Source organism: Prionailurus viverrinus, chromosome B1 (genome assembly GCF_022837055.1).
Source record: "Prionailurus viverrinus isolate Anna chromosome B1, UM_Priviv_1.0, whole genome shotgun sequence".
Lineage (NCBI taxonomy): Eukaryota > Metazoa > Chordata > Mammalia > Carnivora > Felidae > Prionailurus > Prionailurus viverrinus.
The window spans coordinates 26,269,064-26,290,093 of record NC_062564.1 but is presented as its reverse complement, the minus strand read 5'-3'; the positions used below and the strand labels follow the sequence as shown (position 1 = coordinate 26,290,093).

General features: G+C 45.1%; 1 protein-coding gene across 1 annotated transcript; it reads left to right on the top strand.

The window, feature by feature from the left end:
* Positions 1–1,386: 1,386 nt before the first annotated feature.
* On the top strand, positions 1,387–20,979 carry LOC125164136 (low-density lipoprotein receptor-related protein 8-like). Its single transcript, XM_047856644.1, has 14 exons — positions 1,387–1,495; positions 3,169–3,288; positions 3,733–3,972; positions 4,842–4,955; positions 6,194–6,313; positions 7,442–7,567; positions 8,143–8,346; positions 9,040–9,208; positions 9,509–9,677; positions 10,836–11,061; positions 11,867–11,992; positions 13,845–14,069; positions 19,502–19,813; positions 20,434–20,979. The coding sequence occupies exons 1-14, from the start codon at positions 1,399–1,401 to the stop codon at positions 20,823–20,825; spliced, it is 2,640 nt and encodes an 879-aa protein (XP_047712600.1). The 5' UTR covers positions 1,387–1,398; the 3' UTR covers positions 20,826–20,979.
* Positions 20,980–21,030: the final 51 nt, after the last annotated feature.

Here is a 21,030-nt window from a genome sequence, read left to right as displayed (position 1 = left end):
CCCCTAACTGGGATCCTTCTGGAAGGATCTGCTGGAAGAGGCAGCAAAAGAGTTAACACTTTATGAAGATTTATATGGTGGGTATACTGTGCCAAGTGGCTTTGTGGTCGTTTCATCTCTGACTCTTCCTCTTCTGATCACTTATTTAGTAGTCTCCTTCTATAGACCCGAAAACCGAGATCCAAAGAGAGGAAGTGACTCTCCCAAGGTCCTATTGTTAGTAAGCGGTTTCACTGAAATGCCAACCTGTGTAGTCTGACAGCTGAGTCTGTGCTCCCATATTAGCGGTTGGTAACATCACTTGCTCTCAGTGGTTTGGGTTAAGCTAAGTAAGATTGCCTGGATGGTATGTGAGTCATCGGCAAAGTTGTTAGCTACCCATTAGTAACCAATACTTTCTAAATATTTCATTAAAATATTTTTTGCAAGCCAGCTTTAAAAAAAAAAAAAACATACCTTGAGTAGCTATGCTAAAATCGCTATGTTAGAGGGATACAAGTAAGACTATGAAATGGTCCCTTAGCAAAGAAGCTGTGGTCTACACAACGACCTTCTGTTGTCAACTTCCATTACACAACTTTGCACCACTTTCCGTTCCATATTGAAATTGTCCCAGGGAGTAGGACTGCACAGGGTTTTCAGTGCATCTTGCAGAGTCTTCTAGTATGGGCCATGTGGCTCATCTTTTCTAGGAACCAAAGGCTGGCTCTTTCTTTTTCAAAGTTATGACAGCATAATAAACTAAGTACAATCAGGCCTTCCTGGAGCCTCCCTCTGGGGACCACATTCTATAACAGGCTGATTTTTGACCATTAATCATTCAAGGTTGACAAACACAAGTTCATAACTTGAACAAAACTGAGAGTGTAAATCAATCTCCTGCAAATAACTGAAGACTTAACAGATGCTTATAACTGGCCTATGAGAGGCATTCTTATCAAGATGGTATGTAGGGGCCCACAATGCTAATCTAATTTTCAGATGTGTCTGCACATGCTTAAAAGTAAACTAGAGTGCCGTCTTTGAGCTTGGACTTCTAAATGTGCAACTATTCATACTGAGTGTTTAAGACGGAACCAGAGCGAAAGCAGTGCCTGTGTCTCTTTGAGCAGAGTGCACGCCAGCCCCTTATTCTAATGGGGACAGGCGATGGCAGTTCCCCAACTTTATACCACCTGAAGAACTATTTCCAATGTAGTAACGACTGCAGAAGTCATATGCGATTTTATGATACTGAATCCCCCCAAGTGTCTTCCTGAGTATGAGTTGACGGAAGGCCTTCTGAATGACCTCTTGACGGCAGCTTACCACAAAAAGGTGCTCCCTTGTAGCCAACATAGCCAGGAACTCTCACGGATTTGCTTTTTTTCATCCAACGCAGACCAAGTGAGGTGCAACATGACTAGGCAAGCTGCTTGTGGGGAAAGGTGCATTCCCGTGGCCTGGCTCTGCAACGGAGAGCGAGAGTGCCCCGACGGAACTGATGAGCAGTGTGGTGAGCGGCCTCCCTGTGTCTGGACTCCTAGATGGCCCCTCAGGCTGTGTGCCTGGCTGATGGTGCCAGGTTTGGTGGTTTTCCCTCTTAGGTGGTATCCGGAAATGTTGGGCCTTCTGGATTGTTGCAGGCTTTCAGTCGGTAAACCTAGGGATGTAGGTGTTGGTAGCATTATTATCGAAATGAGTGTGGAGGGCTGGTTGGGATAGAAAAACCAGCAAAAGTCTGGCTTCTCGCCTTAAATTCTGGCTGAAGCATGTGGCAGTTCCTGAAACTGCAATCATACAGATTCCTGTATAGGAAACCTTGGCAGACCTCAGCGCACACAATTACTTGTAAATATATACAGTAAGTTAGTTCAGCTTTGCTTAGGGATTTTGTTCAACTAAAAGATATCTTTACAAATTGAGTATAAAGAAAACTACAAAACCAATAGAAGCTAAGTTAGCTACTTGGTAAATGTCTTCCTGAAATAAAGCTCAAACGGCTCCGTGCTAAGAGTGCTCCCAGCCCCAGAAGGGACACCTGAACACCTATAGATGAGGAGAGCCTCTTAACAGATGCCTCTCATCCTTGGGCGGTAAATATGGAGGGAAAAAATCCCTCATTAAAAGAGGAACTCCCCCCCACCCCCCGCAAAGAACTTGGAGAGTGCTGTATTCCTTTTCTGTACCCCACATGCACATTCCTGGACTGGTCACTTACTGTAACTAATTTAATGTGAAACCTTTGGTGTGAAAACCTGTCATAGGGCAGGTTAGAATTAAATTTCATACTTGCATCAATGCCTTGTGCTCTGCTCCCCCATATACTTCACCCCACTTCTCCAGGTTTACTTGCCCAAAGGCATACTTCGAAGTATTTGAAGATCTAATTAAACCCCAAACTAACAGTCTCCAGGTTGTCTGAGTTCTTGATATAGTCTCAAACACCAAAGGCATTTGAAGAAGCAAACTTGTAAAACTGTACTGTCCACTACCGTGGCCATTAGCCACATGTGAAGATTTTTTTTAAGTTTGTTTATTTTGAGAGCGAGAGAGAGCATGAGAGAGTGAGTGAGTGCAGGAGGGGAAAAGGGAGAGGGAGAGAGAGAGAGAGAGAGAGAGAGAGAGAGAGAGAGAGAGAGAATCCCAAGCAGGTTCCACACTGTCAGTGTGGAGCCCGATGCAGGGCTTGAACTCACGAACTACAAGATCAGGACCTGAGCCAAAATCAAGAGTCGGATGCTTAACTGACTGAGCCACCCAGGTGTCCGCCACATGTGGAGATTTAAATTTATTTAAATAAATACAGTTCCTTTATCATACAAGTCACATTACAGTTGCTCCACAGCTACAGGAGACTGGTGACTACCATTTTGGGGAGTATAGGTCCAAAACACTCTTCTGTAGTCACAACAGGTTTTACCGGACAACTGTGTTCTAGAAGCATGTTGGGGAGCATAAGCTTTATCGGGCTGCTAGGTGATTACCCCTGAGGCCGGGATACAATGTGTTCTTAAGGATAACCTGAAAAGGACAGGCAAGTTCAGGATTGACTCAGTGGCGAATCAGGAATTAATTATTCTTTTGCCAATGACAAGACTTAATATGAAACCCAAATTTAAAAGCTGCGTGTGGTCTGACAAACCCCTCTTCCTTTCTGCCCCCCCGGATACCGCCCCTGGCCTGCAGAGGAAGTATGCGGTGGACATCCTCAGGCCTGGCAGTGTGATGACGGGAAATGTATTTCTATTAGCTGGCTCTGTGACGGTACCGGAGACTGCTTGGATGGCTCCGATGAGGTTAACTGTGGTACGTACAACTTCGTGTATCTTCACACGTATTCTCTGTGTCTGCGGCATCGAGGAACCCCCACAGAATTGAGCGTAACACACAAGTCACTAAACAGCCTTATGCCACATGGGCTCACTCCAGATATGGTCTCTGTTATTAGAGGGGACGTTTTATCCACTTCTGCATTTTTGCAAAATTACCTAAAAGATTCTTGCCTCCGTTGCCTTTTTAAGCTCCTCTGGGATGAACTTGAGTATACAAAGTTGGGGCCACACCGTTAATCGCTACCATCCCTTTCAGTTCTGGGTTTTCTATAGACCAAATCCACGAGCAGACCATAAATACCTGAATAAACAAGCAATACCTATGGTCTGCTTACAGACCATAAATACCTGAATAAACCTGAATGAACAAGCAAGTTCAGGGGCGCTGCCCCCCTGAGCCCACTCCTGCCTTTGACAGAGATACCAACAGCATGTCCTGGCCGAAAAATCCAGTGTCCGGGAAATTCTCGGTGCCGTGATGCTTGGGAGCTCTGTGACATGCATAAGGACTGCGGCGACGGGCTTGACGAAGCACCGTGCTCCCCGATCCATTGCCTGGCCGGGCAGTGGCAGTGCAGGAACAAGGTGTGTGTCATGGATAGCTGGAAGTGCAACGGCGTCAATGACTGCGGTGACTCCTCCGATGAGGAAGCCTGTGGTGAGTCCCCCGCCCCGCCCACCTCCCCGGCCTTGGCCTTTCGTGTAAGGGGGAAGGCTGTACTATGTGGGCCGCTTTCTGCAAGCTGCGTTTCATTCCTGTGACTGAGACTTCCATCCTATATCTAAAAACAGGATGTTTCCTAGCAATAACCGAGATTTAGTTATCCATGGAAACCTAAAGCAGTGCTCAAATAATAGCTCTGTGGTGGCCGCTCTGAGCGTTGCCTCGAATGTTTCCACTACTCAACGTGGCCAATGCACAGAACACCCAAGCACCGGCTTATGAAGGCAGTCTCCTAACAGGTGCCTCCCGTCCTGGTGTAGTGAAGACGGGAGAGGAAAATTTCTCATTAAAAGAGGATTCCCCCCCACTGCCCTGCCTTACGAAGCACTTGATGAGTATTACGTTCCTTTTCTCTACACCCTCCCCCCCCGCCCCCAACAATGTGGTAGAAACTCCAAATTCTCAGTAAATCCCAATCCTACTTCAATCTTTCCAGAATTAAATCTGCAGTATTGAATATATTCAGATTCTAACATTTTTGTAATGTTTAAACTGGCTTAAGAAGAGTCTTCCTTTAGGGCGCGTGTTAACTCACTGTAACACCATTTCAATTGGAACTACTTAATGCTAATTGAATTCAAATTCAATATTCTTTCAGTCCAGTGCCCAAGTGGCATAACATCCTTGTTATCAAGTCTTAAGTCCCAGTTCCCTGAAAACCCTGCTTCAAATGACACAACGTCTTTTCCTACCTAGACTTGCTTTGGGTTCTAGAAATACTGCGGCCACCTTTCTGTAATAAGTGTTTCTATCACCCCTTCCCCCAAGTGCTGTCAGAAAAGAATGCTTTCCTGCCTCCACAGCTTCCTGTCCAGAAGGCACTGTGAGGTGTGACGAAGGGAAATGCATCCTGGAATCCCTGATGTGTGACGGGGAAGCAGACTGCGCAGATGGTACCGATGAGCCCGCCACATGCGGTGAGGACCCCGTTGCTGGGTTGGCCCGATGCAGGGGTGGGGAGAACTGGACCAAGTAAGCCAGTGCTGCTTGGTAGTCATAAGGGTCTACACTCTGGGAATGCGTGGACTAAAACACCTGTTAATCCTTCAGTGATGGCTCCATCCCAGGTGACAGGTTCCAAGCCTTGGTTTTGGTCTCCTGAGTTTGAGCCAATGTTACTTGTGCCATGAAACTTTGAGAGTTCTTCTCCTGTTGTGGCTTTAGGGAAATAGACTAGCTAAATACCCCAAGCCACATGGCTCCTAAAATTCTGGAGTAACACATACTTTGCTACTGAGAAGCACATCGTGTGTTCAGGACCATATGGTGAATTCTCTAAGGATTTAACTGAAGAAAGACTTAGGAAGACTGTTTCCTGGTGAGGATGGAAAGAACTGAGGGAAGCAACTCAAACTTTTTTTTTTTTTTGAATGTCTACTTGTTTTTGAAAGAGCAAGAGCGGGGCAGGGGCAAGGAGAGGGGGACAGAGGATCAAAACGGGTTCTACACGGACAGCAGAGAACCTGATGTGGGGCTCAGACTCATGAACTGTGAGATCGTGACCTGAAGTCAGATGCTTAACCGACTGAGCTATTCAGGCGCCTCTCAAACTTTAATACCTTGCAGTTCTCACTATAAAAATCACTGTTGATTCAAGTTGTTGTGGAGGGAGAGGGGGCACCTGACTCCAGGCACTTTGTCATCTGTCTTATTTCCTCCTCAAATCTGGTATTAGATGTGTATAATGAAGCCCCTTTAGTGCTGCTAAAGGCTGTGAAAGCAGCTTTCTACTAAAGGAACAAGTAAGATCGTAAAAGCATAAACAGTGGGACAAAGCACAGGCTTCTGGTCCTGTGTAGATAATTCACTGCAATTAATAAATTGCTATAAAGCTTCCTGAGGCAAGGGTCCTGACCACCCACATTTCTGGAGAAATTAAGGAAGAGGTTGCTGGCCGCTCTGTGGGTGGAACAATATGCCAACATTTGAAATTGTCCGGACTGTCCACCTAAAAATTCCTTTCCCCTGCTCCAAGATTCCTAACTTTCCCTGTCTTCTGGTCTTTTCCCAAAGCCTCCACATTCCTAGGTCAGGGAGCAGGGTCAAAACAGTCATATGGCCCTTACAAAGTGTGGGGGTTTGTAACACAACGGTTTATGAAATGTTTGATCTGCACCGTGTTAAGCCGTCCTGACCGCTTCCCTGTCTCTACCAGGTAAAAACTGCTCTCTGGCCAACGGGGGCTGTGAGGGGCAGTGCAGGGACACATACTGGGGAGTCCAGTGTTCGTGTGGAGCCGGGTGGCAATTACAGCCGGACGCTCAAAGCTGTGCAGGTCAGCGTTCATTTGGCTCATCTTCAAAGTTTTTATTGCAGGATGACGGATATGATATAAAATACACCATCTTAATCATTAAATATATACTCCAGTGGCCTCAGCATGTGCAAACATCACCACTGTCCATCTCCAGAACTTTGTCATCCTCCCAACAGCAACTCTCCATACCTGTGACATAATAACTCTGTCCCCAATCCCTGGAAACCTCTATCGACTTCCTGTCTCTATGAATTGGCCTGTTCTAGTCCTGCATCTAAATACGATCATGTGGTAAATGTCCTTGTGTGTCTGGCTTATTTCACTTAGCGTGTTGTTAAGGTTCATCCATGTCCTAGCATGTGTCAGAATCTCTCTCTTTTTTTTTAAGTTTATTTTGAGAGCGAACATGAGTGGGGGAGGGGTAGAGAGCGAGAAAGAGTGTAGGGGAGAGAGAGAATCCCAAGCAGGCTCTGTGCTGTCCATGCAGAGCCCGATGTGGGGCCTGATCTCACAAATGGTGAGATCATGACATGAGCTAAAACCAAGAGTCAGGCACTTAACTGAGCCACTCAGGCCCCCCAAAATCTTAAGTCCAAATAATATTTCATTGTGTGTATATGTCTCATTTTGTTTATCCATCTGTTGATGGACACTTCCACGGTTTCTACCTTTTGGCGATTGTGGACAATGCTACGGACATTGGTGTGCAGATGTCTGAATCCCTGCTTTCAATACTCTTGGGTATATGTCAGAAGTGGAATCGTTGTATCATGTGGTCAAGTCTGTTTAACTTGAGGAACCATCCAACTATTTTCCACAGGGGTGGCCCATTTGATTTTTTCCACCAGCAGTGCACAAGTCTTTGTTTTTCCACATCTTACCATTCATTCTGAATCAGCAACACCCCAAAGAACGTTGTTAGGGCAACCTAGATCCATCTTCTGGGGTCTCTATATTGATGTTTCTGCTGAATTACACTTATGTGGATGGCAGTTCAACAGAGCAGGGACTGTCTGTCCCAGCACCCAGTGCAGTGGTTTCCACATAATACATGTCCAGTGAGCGTCTGAAAAGTAGCTCAAAGGAACAAAAATACTCAAGGGATTGCTCCTTGGTCATCTCTGACTTACGACTGTCTATCATTAGATCTAGATGAGTGCTCCAAGGCCTACAGTCCTTGTGGCCAGCTGTGTCACAACACACCAGGCTCTTACTCCTGTGAATGTATTCAAGGTCACCAGCTCTACAATGGTACCAGTTGCCGAGTTACAGGTGAGCTCTGAGACCCTAAGTAAAGCCTAGCTCTTGCTGTGCCCTTAGCAGTAATTATAGATAGAAATACTATGGGTGATTCCCTTTAGGGTCTAGTATTAGAGAAGACTTTATTCTTTCCATAAAGAAGCTGCTATGACAACATTCCTTGGCCAATTTGAGTTTGAGTTGCTATTAAGTGTCTTTAAAATGACGTATTCTCTAGGCTATACACCTAGGGGCTCCAGAGACCCCACTGATAAAATCTTAACTGGGCCTGTGTTTCTTTAAGGATGGGACAGTTCATTTATTTGGCTTCTGTGTATGAGGCATAGAGAGGACGTCCGTTTAGGGTTGGGGGAAGGGCTGAATCTGAAATCAAATGGGCCAAGAGTTCCAAAGATTAGTTTGAATGTGTTGGAGTTTAGAGGAGGAATTAAGACTTAAGGTGGTCCCCTAGATCTCCTCTGGACACTCCTGAGTCCAGACTTCAGGGTAAGTGCATTTCAGCAGGGACAGCTTCTTTGGTTAAAGAGAATGGCATGAAAGAAAGTTTCAAAGGATGTGTCACTACTCCTTTTCCAATTCTATTACAGATGATGCTGTTAAAATTCTTATAGCAGCAGATCGAGAACTTGGTGTCCTGGATCGAAGAACAGGCATCTACGAACCTCTTGTACCTATAAAATCGAGGCCTACTTCCGTTGCATATGATCTTGAGAGAAGCATGTACTTTTGGGTGGATGGAATCTTAAATGTGTTTGTCCTTGGGAAGCCAAACTCGGTTCTTCTCTATCCAGGTATATTTCTTGACGTGAAGAACCCTATAGCTTCTTAAAGCTACATCAACAGAGTATAAGCAGCCTGTGTTACTCATCTGGACATCTTCTGTGACTTCCTTGGGAATCATGAGATTTATACAGTCCCAATTTGAGATAAGACTATCTAATTTGGCTCCATGGGAGCTTTGGTAGAGTCTACCTGGAGAATGAAGTCACTATTAAGTAGTCCAGAAAGTTTGGGGATGTGGGCTCAGGCCAAGGTTTGTCTCCACTCTATTACTAGGTATGTGACTTTGAGCAAGTTGCTAACTCCTTTGAACCACCGTCTGTAAGATGAAGGGAATAGCACTTGCTTGATTGGGTAAGTGTGGGGGTTAAACCAGAGTTGGTACATGTGCGGAAGTGCTTAGCATTGTCCCGGGTGCCCAGAAATCCTCTGCGAGCGGTTAAGGCGTACAGTTCCTAACAATGCACCTGAGACTTCCGTAATAGATAGTGCCCCAAACTGAGCTTGCAGTCTCTTCGATTTCTTGGTTATGTTTCTGCTAAGATCTTTCTCTTTCCCTGCTGCACACTGCATATTGGACATAGCACATCTCTGGCCCTCCTTCCCTGTGTCCTGTTTGCCTCATTGTGCAGCTTGAAATCAGAACATGTAGACAAGTTCGGTCCAAATCTGTGGGAACAGAACACTGTCTCCTGTATCCCCAGAACTTAAAACGGTGAACAGTGTCTCTTTGGACTGGTTCACGGGACAGTTGTATTGGGCGAGCAGCTTCGCAAGGGTCATCTGTGCTGGTTTAAGTGATGGCAGAGGCTACGTCAAAATCTTGGAAAAGGATCTGGTGCCAGAGCAGCTCATCGTGTTTCCCACAAAGAAGTAAGTAGTGTTTCTTTGAGACTATATCCCAAATCATTGGTTATCTTAGAAGTTTAAGTTGATAAGAGAACACTTCAACTTTTTCAACCTATTTGCTCCAAAAAAAAAAAAAATAAATCTTGAGTTTAAAGCCTAAATCGAATGTTATGAGGCCCAACTTTTCAGTCTATTGAGTCTGAGGGCAGAAATCTCCTGCATTCTTAGCAGTGTGGTGATCTGGGACCTGTACAAGAGAGCTAAGGGGACCTGGCTGTTCAGTGGAGGGGACTGTTAACATCTTGCCCCTTTTACTTTTCTCAGGTCCTTGTATTGGGTAAATCGTGGTGAGAAAGGCATGAGAACTATTGAGACTGCAGGGATGGATGGCTCAGATAGGAAGGTGCTCGCAGCTGTAAACATGGAGGAGCCTGTAGGACTGACACTCGACCACGTGACCGGCAGGCTCTACTGGATCAGTGACTATAAAGAGGTACTGGAAATAGGTCCGGGAGAGAAGATAAACCGTTAAACCTGGGTCTTGGTATGACTGTGGGTAACTGCGAAGTTCTCTTTGGTCTTGCATCAACACTGTGAAATATTTCTGGCTGTGAAAACGGAGAGAAGCAAGCTAGGATTGCACAGTGTCTTTAGGTAGAGTCTGACGATATCAACATAGGTTGGGAGACTTGGCGTGACTTCCTTTTTTTTTTTTTTTTCTTAGGTTTATTGAAAAGAGAGAGAGGGAATGGGGAGGGGCAGAGAGAGTGGGGGAGAGAATCCCAAGCAGGCTCTATGCTCAGTGTGGTGTCTGATGCAGGGCTTGGTCCCATGACCGTGAGATCACGATCTGAGCTGAAATCAAGAGTCACTTAACCAACTGAGCCACCCAGGTGCCCCTATTGTGACTTTCTTAAATACTACAGTCAAACCTGGCACTGGTAGTATAGGGCATATTCTATGTCATGCCTAGGATGTAAAACCTTTTAAGATGGCAGACCACCTCCTTGAAATAACATAGTTAAGTACTTAGTACTTACTTATATTCCTATTTCGAGGTCTTAATATTACAGTTTGTGTAATCTCATTTTTGGAAGCATCAAACTGACAGACCAATATGACACAGTAGCCAAAAGCATAGGCTTAGGAGTCATTTTTTTTAAAGACATCAATTTTTTTTTTTAAAGTAATCTCAACACCCAGTGTGTCGCCCAATCCTGAGATCAAGAGTTTCATGCTGTACCAACAGAGCCAGCCAGGTGCCCTGGGGAATCATATTTTTAAGCCTACCACATCAGCTGTGATTTTGGCAATTTATGGCACCTCTTTGGGCTCCCGTTGCCCTCTCTGAAAACAGCTAAAATGTTTTTCTTCAAAAGACAATTGGAAAATGTAGGGAAAGAACTTGGCACAACGTTTGGATGCAGACAATGTGTTGTACAAGTAACTATTGTAACTTATCTGTGACCCGGTTTGTGCAAGATGCAGTTGCACCACTGGGTTTGGCATTACCTTCCGTGAATCCTAAGATGATTTCATCTCTGTCAAGTTGATAGCTCATGAAGATGTTAATCAGTGTGCATGAAAGAGGTGCACTGACCTCGGCATCTCTTGCTAACGGTACACTGCTCTCATGACTCTAACCCTTTAGTCCATAGAGACGGTAAACGTGGACGGCAGTGGGAGGCACACCTTTCCTGAGATCTTCTTGGAAGGTGACAATCCAATAGGACTAGCTGTATTTGAGAACTCTTTCTTCTGGGCAAATAAAATACGGCTGTTTCGCACTTCACCCCACACCCCAAAGGAGAGAGTGGTGCTGCTGAATGCTTCCATATCTGCTTTCTCTGTCCTGCACAAATCCCAGCAGCCCAAGGGTATGTCAAGGACTTGCTTTTGAAATGCTAATGCATCAGAATGTACACTAAACAGAAATGGCCTAAATTACTACCTTGGTCTGCTCTTGGAACTTGCTACTTTTTTAGGCAGGGAAAATGTTCTGGGTATTATTCCAGAATTCTATAGGACTTCTAAATAAGAGAAAATGAACAAAATCCTTTTCTGGGAAACTCCTTCCAAGCATGTACCTTGTGCTTTGTCCAAGTCCAATGTAGTAACCAGATTCTTGAAGTCTGAAATACATGAAACGGGGTAATAAGCTATTCACATAAGGGCTAAAATAGCTTACTCACAGACACGTTAATTGTCGTTGACCTTAAAGTTTTATGCTCTTGATAGAAAGTTGAAGAAAGCCCAGTATCCCATTTATAGAAGAGTAGGAGTTAAAAACTTTTGTCAATCAGCAATTATATGTCAGATTCAACTCAGATAATGGTTCTTACTGTGTCTGAGAGACTAAGCAAAGTAGAGAACTTAGACTACTATTTACTTCTAAAGGAGTCTTCCTATAAGCGAACTAGGCAGCATTTTGCCTTAACTCTGGGGGGAGAAGATGCTGGTGGTTGAAGCTTTATTGGCTTGAGCTCAACATGGATAAGTAATTGCCAGTATCTGAAAGGGGATCGTGGGAGTTTAAAGGTCGGCATGCCTAACCTAGAAGGAAACGAGGATAATGGGATTCCTCTTAAGGCAAAACTAATTTAATTCCCTTGAGTCTTCAGTTTTGAACTAGTATATGGAGAATTCTGAAATTGTATCTAACCTATTTCTCTTTTACAACAGGCAGATACCCAGAATGTGCTCCAGGCTCTTGTAGCCACTTATGTCTCCTGTCCCCCATCCATCCCAAGGGATATAAGTGTGTTTGTCCAGAAGGAATGTTTCTTTTACCTTCTGGTACATGTAGTGGTAAGTCTGCTGGGTGAAATGGGTTTGGCTCTGGGAGTCACATTCCATGGTAGGCCTGGAAATAACGTGGCTTCCATTTTGGGATCAATCACTTTTGCACTGACAACCTTACTTTGGTTAAGTTTCGCTCTCAAAGATCTTGATTAGTTTTTTCAGTTGTGTTAAAAGTCCATAACCTAGAACTTCCTATTTTAACCACTTCTAAGTGTACAGTTCAGTAGCATTAGGCACATTCATATTTTTGTGCAGCCATCACCACCATCCCATTTCCAGAACGTCTTCATCTTCCTACACTGAAATTTTGTACCTATTTAACAATAACTCCCCCTTCCTCTCCTCCTCTGCCTGCCCCTGGACGACCATTCTACCTTCGGTCCATATGAATTTGACTACTTGAGGAACCTCATTAAGTGGAATCGTACAGTATTTTCCCTTTCGTTGCTGGCTTATTTCACTTAGCATAATACCTTTGAGGTTCATACATGTTGTAATAGGTGTTAGAATTTAAAAAAAATTTTTTTTAGTGTTTGTTTATTTTTGAAGGAGAAAGCGTGAGCAGGGTAGGGGCAGAGAGAGAGATAGAGAGAGAGAGCGCGTGAGAGAGGGAGACACAAAATCCCAAGCGGGCTCCAGGCTCGGAGCTGTTAGCACAAAGCCTGATGCAGGGCTCAAACTCACGAGCCACGAGATCATGATCCGAACTGAAGTCAGACGCTTAGCCACCCAGGTGCCCCCAGAATTTCTTTTTAAGGCTGGATAACAATCCATTTTATCTGTACTACATTTGGTTTATCCATTCATCCATCCGTGGGTATTTGGGTTTGATTGATTTTAAACTAGAAAAACATAGCTTACACCACTCAGTTTTACCAGAAAATTTAAGTTGTATAAGAAAAGTAATCCTCCATAGTCTTATAACTATTATGTGTTCTGGCTTCTGTTTGTGAGCAGAGAGTCTATGTCAATATTGTTAACGTAAAGTCTTCCTGCTGGTTTTTGTCTTTGAAATATTAAGGCTACATGCTCTATTGAACCCCTCTATCCAAGTTACTTTTTCCTAAAGAACATTGAGGCTTTAAGAACACATGGTGGGAGCGCCTGGGTGGCTCAATCGGTTGAGCATCCGACTTCAGCTCCAGGTTATGATCTCACGGTGCGTGAGTTCAGGCCCTGCATCGGGCTCTGTGCTGACAGCTCAGAGCCTGGAGCCTGCTTCGGATTCTGTGTCTCCCTCTCTCCCTGCCCTTCCCCCACTCGCGATCTCTCTCTCTCTCTCTGCCTCTCAAAAATAAAGAAAACTAATAAAAAAATTAAAAAAAATGCTATGAGTATGTTCACGTTCTAACTACCTTTAAAGAACACAATTCTCAGGGGTAGCCACTGAATGCACTCGTGGTGTATATAATACACTATTGTGCCAGACTCAGGACTTGAGCTTAAATCGTACCTTGAACATTATATATCCAGTTAAGTTCCCAAGTAACTTTTCTTTAAGTGGGCAATTGAATTTAAAATTCTTTCTACTGAGACTTGAGTGCCACGAGCAAGGATTCAAGGACATTACTGAATGAAATGGGCACCACCCCAGCCCTAATCCTCCTGCTTCTGTGTGGACCTTTCAGCAGAAAATCCAAAGGGTTTGTGCCTTGGGAAAGCTGATCAGCACTTCATTTGCCCAAATGGCTCCCTTCTCTAAGGAAGCTAGGGCATTTGGGTTGTATGTGTGCCTCAGAAGCGAATTTGATAAGACCCCTTTCTAGGTGTACCTCAGCTGGAGGGATTGCTCAAGAAGGGAGCATTTGGGCTTACCTAGCAAATGGCCAAACAGTAAATCTCCTCTTTCCCTTGGTAGAGTTAAAGGTGGTGTTTTCTTCTGGCAAACGTCTCTACTTGTTGAAAGTTGGTTTTATGGGAACTGCAATAGAGCGAACCCTGGTTCAAGAGCATCCTAGGAACATCTATTTACTGGATATTGACTGGAAAAGAAACCTCATCTACTGGACAAATGCCCAGGGACGTCTGTTCTTCTCAACTGGCTATTCGGGAGAAAAGCGAGAGATTTGGACAGAGCGTACAGGTAAGTTGGGTGGCTACTTTGGCTTTTTCCCTTTATTTTCTGGCTCTAAAATTAAGTAGAGCCAAAAAAAAAAAAAAAAAAAAAGGTACCTATTCCTGATCTGAATCCGTCTTAATGCCAAAGAATTTTTTTATTTTTATTTTTTGTGTTTGTTTTTGAGAGACAGAGCGAGAGCAGGGGAGGGGCAGAGAGAGAGAGAGAGAGAGAGAGAGAGAGAGAGGGAGACACAGAATCTGAAGCAGCCTCCAGTCTCTGAGCTGCCAGCACAGAGCCCGATGTGGGGCTCGAACCCACGAATCGTGAGATCATGACCTGAGCAAGTCAACGCTCAACCAACTGAGCCCCCCAGGCACCTCCGAAAGAATGGTTTTAAACTAACTTACATATGAAGTATCAGAGTTACCCTTATGCTTAGGAGAGCTGTGCAGACTGTTAAAAGGCTACCATGATTTGGCAAATCCTGGGGTCAGTGGTAAGTTTTTTGAGATTCTATTTTCCTGGCCTTAAGTTTGGGCAGGACAGAAATAGACCTCAAATCCTTCAGTTTTGCAATGCAGATTTTTTTCTTGCACTAATTTAGAAGTGATTTGCAATGCAGATTTCTGAGAGAACTAGCAAGATATTTTCTTCCCGTGGTAATATATATTTTCTCTTCTCTCCCACTCCTGGGTGCTATACCCCAAGCTTAGGGCCCTGTGCTCTGCCTAACGGCAAACATCTACTTTATAAAAAGGAACTGAGGCTAGAGCTCTAGGGTGAGTAATTTGATTTCCGGATGTTCCCTGCGTACTGTAAGTACCAACAATAAGCTTTACTACAAGCAGTGCTGTCCTGAAAGATGTGCTCCCGGGACGTCCTTCAGAGCAGTGGACTCTGCTGAGTCCTGAGGGCAAGCACAGTGCCTGGTGCCTTGCAACTTCCGGTACCTGCCCTGGAGAACTTTCAGGAAAAAGTGAAGCGGGCAGTGATCTTGCAATACAGCTGATGGCTGTCTGAGGAAACTTGTGGCCTTAAATTTCTTCCCATTTAATTAAAAATGCCACCTTTGCTCCACTGGCTAATCTTAGCTAATAGGTTTCAGTGTTACAATGATTATATCAAGGAATTTTAGGAGACTGGCAGTTTCACTTGAGCTGGGTTCTCGTGTGGAATACTGAGTCCTTGGGGTAGGTGGCTCTGAAATAATAGGAAAAAAATACACATATCTGACCCTGATTACTGGCACAGAGCTTTGTAACCTCCTGAGTGATAGCTCTGACACAGAGCTCCTAGGTCCTTTGGGGTTTCCTGGGCGAGAGGAATAGGTTTGGCTTGAATGAGCCAAGAATGCAAAATTGAATTTAAGGTCCATTTCCATGACTTAGGGCCAGAAAAACTTTAAAACCCTTATCACTGACCCTGGGAGGCTGTTAACCAGAAAGACCAAGCCATGACCAGGGACTTAGACCTCTCAGCCCTACTCCCCATTCTCTGGAGAGGGGAGGGGGGGCTGGAAATGGAATCGGTGCTCAGTCACGTCTATGTGATGAAGCCTCCACCTGTGTGCCAGAAGGGAGGCAAACCTCAGGTCCATGGGAACAGAAGCTCCTGCTTGTGGGCCCTTCGGATGTGGCCCTGTGAATGTCTTCACCTGGCTGTTCATTTGTATCCTGTATGCGCTAAACCAGTAAGTGTGTTTCCCTCAGTTCTGTGAGCCATTTGGCAAATGATCAAATTCGAGGGGGTTGTGGGAACCCCGATTTAGGGCCATTGGCTCAGAGTCCGGGGACAACCTGTACTTATGGTTGGCATCAGAAGTGGGGGCAGTATTGGGAGGGAACCCTTACCCTGCAGGGTCTGATGCCAACTGCAGGTAGATGGTGTCAGAACTGAATTAAAAACATTTTTTAAGAATGTCCTACAATTTAAGTTTATTTATATTTTGAGAGAATGTGGGTGGGGGAGAGGCAGAGAAAGAGGGAGAGAAAGAGAATCTCAAGCAGGCTCCTCAACACTGTCAGCGCAGAGCCCGACGCGGGACCCGAATCCACAAAACTGTGAGATCATGACCTGAGCCGAAACCGAGAGTCGGACACTCAACCGACTGAGACACCCCCAAGCGCCCCTGAATTGTAGGACGTTCTCGTGTTGCAGAATTGCTTGGCGTAGGGAAACCCCACATGTATCTGGAGAACAGGGGTGTGTTTTTCGTGTATGATGGCTGAAAGCTTGACAAAGCCAGGCAGGCCATTCACAGCAGGGAAAGGGCTGGTTACTACATCTCAAGGCCTGTTTACAGATCTCCAGGACTCCTCACGACCCAGCTTCCAGCTTATCCTCACATCAAAGTATACTAACATCAGTATTTTCTCTTGAATGTGTTAATCCTGTCCTACTGAGAAGCGAAGCTGGTAAATACAGTTGAGATTGCTAATAAAAAAATGGGAGGGCTTCAATATCCTCTTTTAGGAAAGAGTGTGTGTCTTTAATAACCTATGTAGAATCGCTCAAAGAACATTCCGTGGTCCTGGCAACTGGACACTCAACCTTGAATCTGCACGGCACCACTTGAATCTCATGCCAGAGAGAGCGCATCTTCTGTGCAGACATCAGAGCCCGACAGAGAAGACCGAAGCTGAACCGGGTGTGGCCAGTCTGTTCTTGCTAATTGGCCAACCTTAAGTCCCTTCTTTCCTGGAGTGAGACTTAAGGAACATGGGGACAATTCTACGCCAGTTTCTCCTCATGAAAACATGAGGAATAAGGGTGCCTGGGTAGCTTAGTCAGTTCAGTGTCCAACTCTTGATTTTGGCTCAGGTCATGATCTCACAGTTTGTGACTGGGAGCCCTGAGTCAGACTCTGTGCCGACAGCACAGAGCCTCCTTGGGATATTCTCTCTCTCTCTCTCTCTCTCTCTCTGCCCCCTCTCCCTCCCCCCTCTAAATATAAATAAATAAACTTAAGAAAAGAAAATGTGAGGGATATTAAGATATGCTCCTACCCTAACACCCAGGAAGTGGGAAAAACTAACACACGTTAAGCCTGTGGGTACTGGCTTCACCATTCTGGTACCATGCCCCAGTTCCATGCCTTGTCTGTTTCTCAACCTTCCTGGTAGTTAACATTTGAGTTCTTTTAAAAAAATTTTTTTTTAACGTTTGTTCATTTTTGAGAGACAGTGGGTGAGCAGGGAGGGGGAGAGAGAGAGGGAGACACAGCATCTGAAGCAGGTTCCAGGCTCTGAACTGTCAGCACAGAGCCTGACGTGGGGCTTGAACTCACGAACCTTGAGATCATGACCAGAGCCAAAGTTGGACGCTTAACTGAATGAGCCACCCAGGAGTCCTAACAATTGAGTTCTTAAATATATCCCAGCATACCACCGGATATTATATTAAGAACCAGCTTTCTGGAGGTTGGGGGATATGTTCATATATACATTATATACGTTTCTAATAAAGCTGGCATAAAGGATGTGACATTATTTACAAATAATAAAATAGATGACATTCTTTACTGTAAATTTCATATAGCCACACGATTTTCAGATTGGCTACAGATTCAAGAACTCAGAAATAAAAAAAGCAGTTTATAGTTGCAATTCAATCAGGATTTAACACAATCCAACTGTGAATAAATGCTTGATTGCTATCTGATTTGGCAAAGATGTCGATGCCATCGTTGAGTGAATATAGTCCTACTGAAGTGTTGTTTGCTATGTGTTTCTGTAAACAAGTGAAAAGTGTAGCAATGGAGACTAATTGGAATTAGTTTATTGACACAAAGGACTTATGTGTGGAATTGGATAATAGTTTTCAAGGACTAGAAAAATATCTTCCCAATTTTTGTGGTATTTAAAGGGTAATGGCTGTAGATGTGACACATGTAAGTTTAATTTGCAATATTAGCATCTTTCTCCGCTACTTCAGCCCAGACCAGGGGTTTTCAACCTCTTCCTCTGAAAGGCCAGTTGTATCTGAAAAGATACAACAGTAGAATGCCCAACCAGCCGAAAACATGTACTGTAGAATGACCATGGTGTGCTCCACCAAATTTTATGAAAACAGATTGCAGGCTGGAATCCGCCCAAGGGCCGTTGTTTGTCAGTCCCTGGACTAGAAAACAAAACCTAACACAAAGCCCTGATGTGCAGCGTTTGCCAATTTCTCTGCTTGAAAATACTCCCACGGTGCCAGATTTCAAGCTACCAATGTGATGTCCCTTAACGCCGGTGTGCAGTAACAAAACGCGGGAAAGTAAGTGATGAGTGTTTTAGTTTTGTTTCAAATACAAGTAGGCTTACGTAATTTAGTTTCAATAATGACCGTACTGGACAGCAAATTTGCAGCATCCCTGAATTTAACAACTGGCCGTTACAGGCTCGTGCAAACTAGCTCCGGCACAGCGCTAGAAAATACCCGACACAGTGGGGCACCTGCGTGGTCCGGTTGGTTGAGTGTCTGACTTCAACTCAGGTCATGATCTCACTGTTCTTGGGTTCGAGCCCCACATTTGTCTTGCTGCTGTCAGCCTGTCAGTGCAGAGCCCGCTTCCGATCCTCTGTCTTCCTCTCTCTGCCCCTCACCTGCTTGCCCTCTCCCCAAAATAAATACCTTAAAAAAATAATAAAATACTGGACACTGTCCTAAGCTTTATGCATACTAATTCTAATCCTCAACACTGAGAGAAGCAGTGTCCCTACCATGCATTTGTGGAAACTGAGGCACAAAAATTAACGGGCACCTTATTTTGGAACGTGTTTGAAACAAGGCAATCTGACTCGCTAGCCTGATACTGCTCCTAACTTTTATGCTATACTGCAGCCCAGTAGTAGGAACTTTATGTAGCTTAGACCCAATTGTCCAGCTATGGTGAGCGGAATGGGAGCAGGGAGTGCTTCGTAGGGTCGTGCCCAGCTGTCATGCTTAGAAGCTAACGCTTTGTGGCTTTCATATACTTGGTGCCTATCGTGTCTGTGTCTTCTGGCTGTGGGTCACCTCCCTATGTGTCCATCCCACGAATGACCTTTGATACCACCGTTGTGGTTTCCCTTTACTCAGTCTCTGCTTTCCCGCAGCAATCTCAGTCCTAGGCACTTGACATGTAATCGATTGATTTTCATACTTAACCGATGAAGAGGGATGTGAATCCAAAGTTGCAGACCTGCATTCAAGTGTCAGCGTTGCCACGTAGATCTCCAACTCCTGAAAGGTGGTGAATCTCTCCCTTAGCAGCTGGTTGTAAGGGTCACATGAGCTGGTGCTACAGACAAGGTGCTGGATCCAGGATAGGTATGATGGGACTCAGATGAATGAGCCATGTAGGCTTGTTAGGAACCAGTCTTTGCATCCTAATTGTTTCTAGTTGAGTCCATCCTTAACTCAAAACTTAAGACCATGCATGAGTGTATTTGAGTGTCCTTTCTAATGGAAGTTCCTTCTCCTCCTTACAGTCTGCTCAGCAAATGTGGATGTATCCACTGGGGACTTGTACTGGCTGCCCTGTGACAGAAGTGCTATTCAGAAGACCAACGTTACTGGCCCAGACACACATACCCTTTACAGGACAGGCAGCATTATACTGCATCTTCTTCTCAACTGGCCAAAGAGGGTGATCTACTGGGTAGAGAGTGGGAAACATTTGCAAAGTATGACCCTTGATGGCAAAAGCAGACAGGAAGTCTGGATGGGCACCTGGACGGCCGACACCCATATGGCCTTAGACCTTGGCTCGTCTAGCATCCTCTGGACTACCAAAGGGTCAGGTAAGTGCAACACCAAGCAGTACAGTTGGAAGAAGCTTGGGACGGGAGGTGGCGGGAGAATCTTGTCTCAGCACAAGGATTCTGGCCATTCTTAGAACTGGCTAGACCCAGGCTCAGATTCTGACTCTCGTAGGCAAAGCTGGGACCCGTGTCACTTACCTCACACTTGGTTCCATTTGTAAGTCTGGATTCTTGACTTGAAAGGTAGTAAGCTTCAGAGCTAATATGCTTAATAGCTTTTTGTCCAGAATCTGTTTCTGTTCCCGTGAGTGGAAGTAACAGAACCCAACTTCCATTGCAAATGGAGCAGAGATGCTTCAGCTACGCTTGACACCAGATACGGCCTCTGCCTCGCGGCTGTTGATGGTCCTCTCACCCAGAACCCATCTCCAGCAGCTGGTGCCTGAGTGTGTTCACAGACCGCATGCGAGGCAGTAAAACCACACCTGATGCTTCCACGTGGCAGATCTCACTTTCCTGGAGCTTTGAACACTTTCCTTGGACTTATTTTCAGTTGGGGTCATTGAACCTCAGTTGAGTGGTGCCCATGACCCCCCTTGCCCCTGCCATCACAGGTTGCATGTTCTCCGTCAGCTGGTAAGAACTTGACTCTTCCTTAGGGTTGCAAAGTCTGAGCCTCCTAAAAAATAGAACATACGCTTTGAACAAGGCCTGGAGTGACGGCATTATAGCGGCCCACGAGCCCTACCTGGTGACCGTGCACAGAGGAGCTCTACTGCTGTGGAACAGGAGGATGCCGGAGCCCTTCTCCGTGTCAAAAGAGCCAGACGTAAGGAAAATGATCATCCTGGCAGAGAATCAGCAGGTTTCAGGCGAGTCTTCCTGTGTGGGGTCATTCTCTGAACTCCACTTTACCTGCCTCTTGTCAGTGTGTTTTCAGAGGAATCTTATATTGGCAGTTGTCCCGACCCACAGGTCAGCAGGCCTTCTCCTAACTTCCCTATCCTGGAAGAGTAAGAAGCTGACACGTTTCTTAAAATTTGCTAAATGACCCAAGACCCCGAGCAAATGCATAATAAACCTCTGGCCATAAAGAGATCCATTTAATTTGTTCTAAACCACTTTCCCAGACAGGTTTTACCAAGGAACCCCCTTCCTCCAGGCAGCAGCATCTTGCGGAGCATCGTGTGCAAAGCTGCTCTGGGGCTGTGGGTACGAGGAGAAGCGCTTCTTTCCTGCTGTTGAAGCTGTACCTG

Excerpts from the sequence above, each read along its gene's own strand:
- LOC125164136 (XM_047856644.1), top strand. The coding sequence starts at position 1,399 with ATGACTAGGCAAGCTGCTTGTGGGGAAAGGTGCATTCCCGTGGCCTGG. Across the intron at positions 11,993-13,844 it reads ACCTTCTGGTACATGTAGTG|AGTTAAAGGTGGTGTTTTCT; the intron begins GTAAGTCTGCTG and ends TTCCCTTGGTAG. Across the intron at positions 14,070-19,501 it reads GATTTGGACAGAGCGTACAG|TCTGCTCAGCAAATGTGGAT; the intron begins GTAAGTTGGGTG and ends TCCTCCTTACAG.